Below are 2,910 nucleotides of genomic sequence, written 5' to 3'. Positions count from 1 at the left end.
CTGCAGCAATGTAGTCAGGCACCGTCTAACACAAGGTAAGTTATGTACAATATACACGATGTCCGCGCCTGTTTTCAAGCCCTGTAGCAGTGTAGTCAGGCACCGTCTAACACAAGGTAAGTTATGTACAATATACATGATGTCCGCGCCTGTTTCCAAGCCCTGTCCTCCGTACTCCTACAGGGACACGTTCCAAAGCGAGGTAAGAATGAACCTTATCCTCCGTACTCCTACAGGGACACGTTCCAAAGCGAGGTAAGAATGAACCTTATCCTCCGTACTCCTACAGGGACACGTTCCAAAGCGAGGTAAGAATGAACCTTATCCTCCGTACTCCTACAGGGACACGTTCCAAAGCGAGGTAAGAATGAACCTTATCCTCCGTACTCCTACAGGGACACGTTCCAAAGCGAGGTAAGAATGAACCTTATCCTCCGTACTCCTACAGGGACACGTTCCAAAGCGAGGTAAGAATGAACCTTATCCTCCGTACTCCTACAGGGACACGTTCCAAAGCGAGGTAAGAATGAACCTTATCCTCCGTACTCCTACAGGGACACGTTCCAAAGCGAGGTAAGAATGAACCTTATCCTCCGTACTCCTACAGGGACACGTTCCAAAGCGAGGTAAGAATGAACCTTATCCTCCGTACTCCTACAGGGACACGTTCCAAAGCGAGGTAAGAATGAACCTTATCCTCCGTACTCCTACAGGGACACGTTCCAAAGCGAGGTAAGAATGAACCTTATCCTCCGTACTCCTACAGGGACACGTTCCAAAGCGAGGTAAGAATGAACCTTATCCTCCGTACTCCTACAGGGACACGTTCCAAAGCGAGGTAAGAATGAACCTTATCCTCCGTACTCCTACAGGGACACGTTCCAAAGCGAGGTAAGAATGAACCTTATCCTCCGTACTCCTACAGGGACACGTTCCAAAGCGAGGTAAGAATGAACCTTATCCTCCGTACTCCTACAGGGACACGTTCCAAAGCGAGGTAAGAATGAACCTTATCCTCCGTACTCCTACAGGGACACGTTCCAAAGCGAGGTAAGAATGAACCTTATCCTCCGTACTCCTACAGGGACACGTTCCAAAGCGAGGTAAGAATGAACCTTATCCTCCGTACTCCTACAGGGACACGTTCCAAAGCGAGGTAAGAATGAACCTTATCCTCCGTACTCCTACAGGGACACGTTCCAAAGCGAGGTAAGAATGAACCTTATCCTCCGTACTCCTACAGGGACACGTTCCAAAGCGAGGTAAGAATGAACCTTATCCTCCGTACTCCTACAGGGACACGTTCCAAAGCGAGGTAAGAATGAACCTTATCCTCCGTACTCCTACAGGGACACGTTCCAAAGCGAGGTAAGAATGAACCTTATCCTCCGTACTCCTACAGGGACACGTTCCAAAGCGAGGTAAGAATGAACCTTATCCTCCGTACTCCTACAGGGACACGTTCCAAAGCGAGGTAAGAATGAACCTTATCCTCCGTACTCCTACAGGGACACGTTCCAAAGCGAGGTAAGAATGAACCTTATCCTCCGTACTCCTACAGGGACACGTTCCAAAGCGAGGTAAGAATGAACCTTATCCTCCGTACTCCTACAGGGACACGTTCCAAAGCGAGGTAAGAATGAACCTTATCCTCCGTACTCCTACAGGGACACGTTCCAAAGCGAGGTAAGAATGAACCTTATCCTCCGTACTCCTACAGGGACACGTTCCAAAGCGAGGTAAGAATGAACCTTATCCTCCGTACTCCTACAGGGACACGTTCCAAAGCGAGGTAAGACTGTACCTTATCCTCCGTACTCCTACAGGGACACGTTCCAAAGCGAGGTAAGACTGTACCTTATCCTCCGTACTCCTACAGGGACACGTCAATGTTTCATCTGTTTTTCCCCCTTCAGCTGGTGGAAAGCAGTAGACGGCACTTCCTGGCTGCAGAACATGCATCTGCTTCTTGTCTCCGCCGTCAATTTGGCTGCCACCATCGAGTTAGAATCCAGATCAGTTCTTGTGCATTGTTCGGACGGGTGGGATCGAACCCCGCAACTTGTGTCCCTCGCGGAAATACTGCTCGATCCGTACTATCGGACTGTGAAGGTGAGAAATTCAGCTAATATTTACTTGAAATTTAGCTAATATTTACTTGTCCATAGGTCAATTAGCTAAATCCCCATAGGTCAATTAGCTAAATTTAGGGGTGAGCTATTGATTTTTTTTTGCTTGCCAAAACACCTGTCCACATTGGAGATTTAACTCTAGTAATGATGATGCGTTTTTTTTTTTTTCTTTTTAAATTAATCTGCCAGCCTAGTTAGCTTGAAGGGGAGCCACATCTGCCTTATAAATAAGCGCTTGGTCGCTGGTTCAATTCTCGCCCGAGGCGAACTTTATCCTATACAGATAGAATAGAATATACCTTGTTAATATCCTGCCCGAATGGGACTGAAAAGTTCCTTTACCCTAGCAGTCTAAACAAGGTTTAAGGTTTGTTCTCCAAAAGGCTCGCTTTCTACTAAAAAATGTAAATAATTATTTCTTTGTGGTGAAGCTGATAGCTTCTTCACAATTTTTGTGGGTATCACAGCATTACTAATAGCCTCCTTTACGATTTCTCACGTTTCTATAGTTTTCTTTTTACTCTGGTAATGCCGCCACTGGTCGCTATTCGATTAAAGTAGATGCTCAATTGTCCTCGCGAGGTTGAGTGTACCCCGAACTCCAAGCACAGAGCCGAAAAAAACCTCGGCCTCGCCGGGAATCGAACCCTGGCTTTCTGCGTGCAAGCCTAGTGTACCCACTCGGCCACAGAGGTTGCTTTGGCTCGCTTTCTACTATCTTGTCCTCCTTTCTTCGATCTCAGGACGATGAAGACCTGACAGGTGGACCTGATCAGGT

The 2,910-nt window shown here is 47.2% G+C and overlaps 1 protein-coding gene across 1 annotated transcript in view; it reads left to right on the top strand.

Annotated features, from left to right (window-relative positions):
* Window positions 1-2,112, top strand: part of LOC108254063 (myotubularin-related protein 4-like) — a gene marked incomplete at its 3' end in the record, with an annotated part of 10,145 nt that extends 8,033 nt beyond the window's left edge. The window contains exon 2 of the mRNA XM_017449024.1: window positions 1,917-2,112. Coding sequence (XP_017304513.1) covers window positions 1,917-2,112 — 196 coding nt within the window. The remainder of the gene's footprint in view (window positions 1-1,916) is intronic.
* Window positions 2,113-2,910: the final 798 nt, after the last annotated feature.

Source organism: Diaphorina citri, unplaced genomic scaffold (genome assembly GCF_000475195.1).
Source record: "Diaphorina citri unplaced genomic scaffold, Diaci psyllid genome assembly version 1.1 scaffold8484, whole genome shotgun sequence".
NCBI lineage: Eukaryota > Metazoa > Arthropoda > Insecta > Hemiptera > Psyllidae > Diaphorina > Diaphorina citri.
The sequence above is the reverse complement of the archived record's forward strand: the minus strand, read 5'-3'. Positions and strand labels throughout refer to the sequence as shown.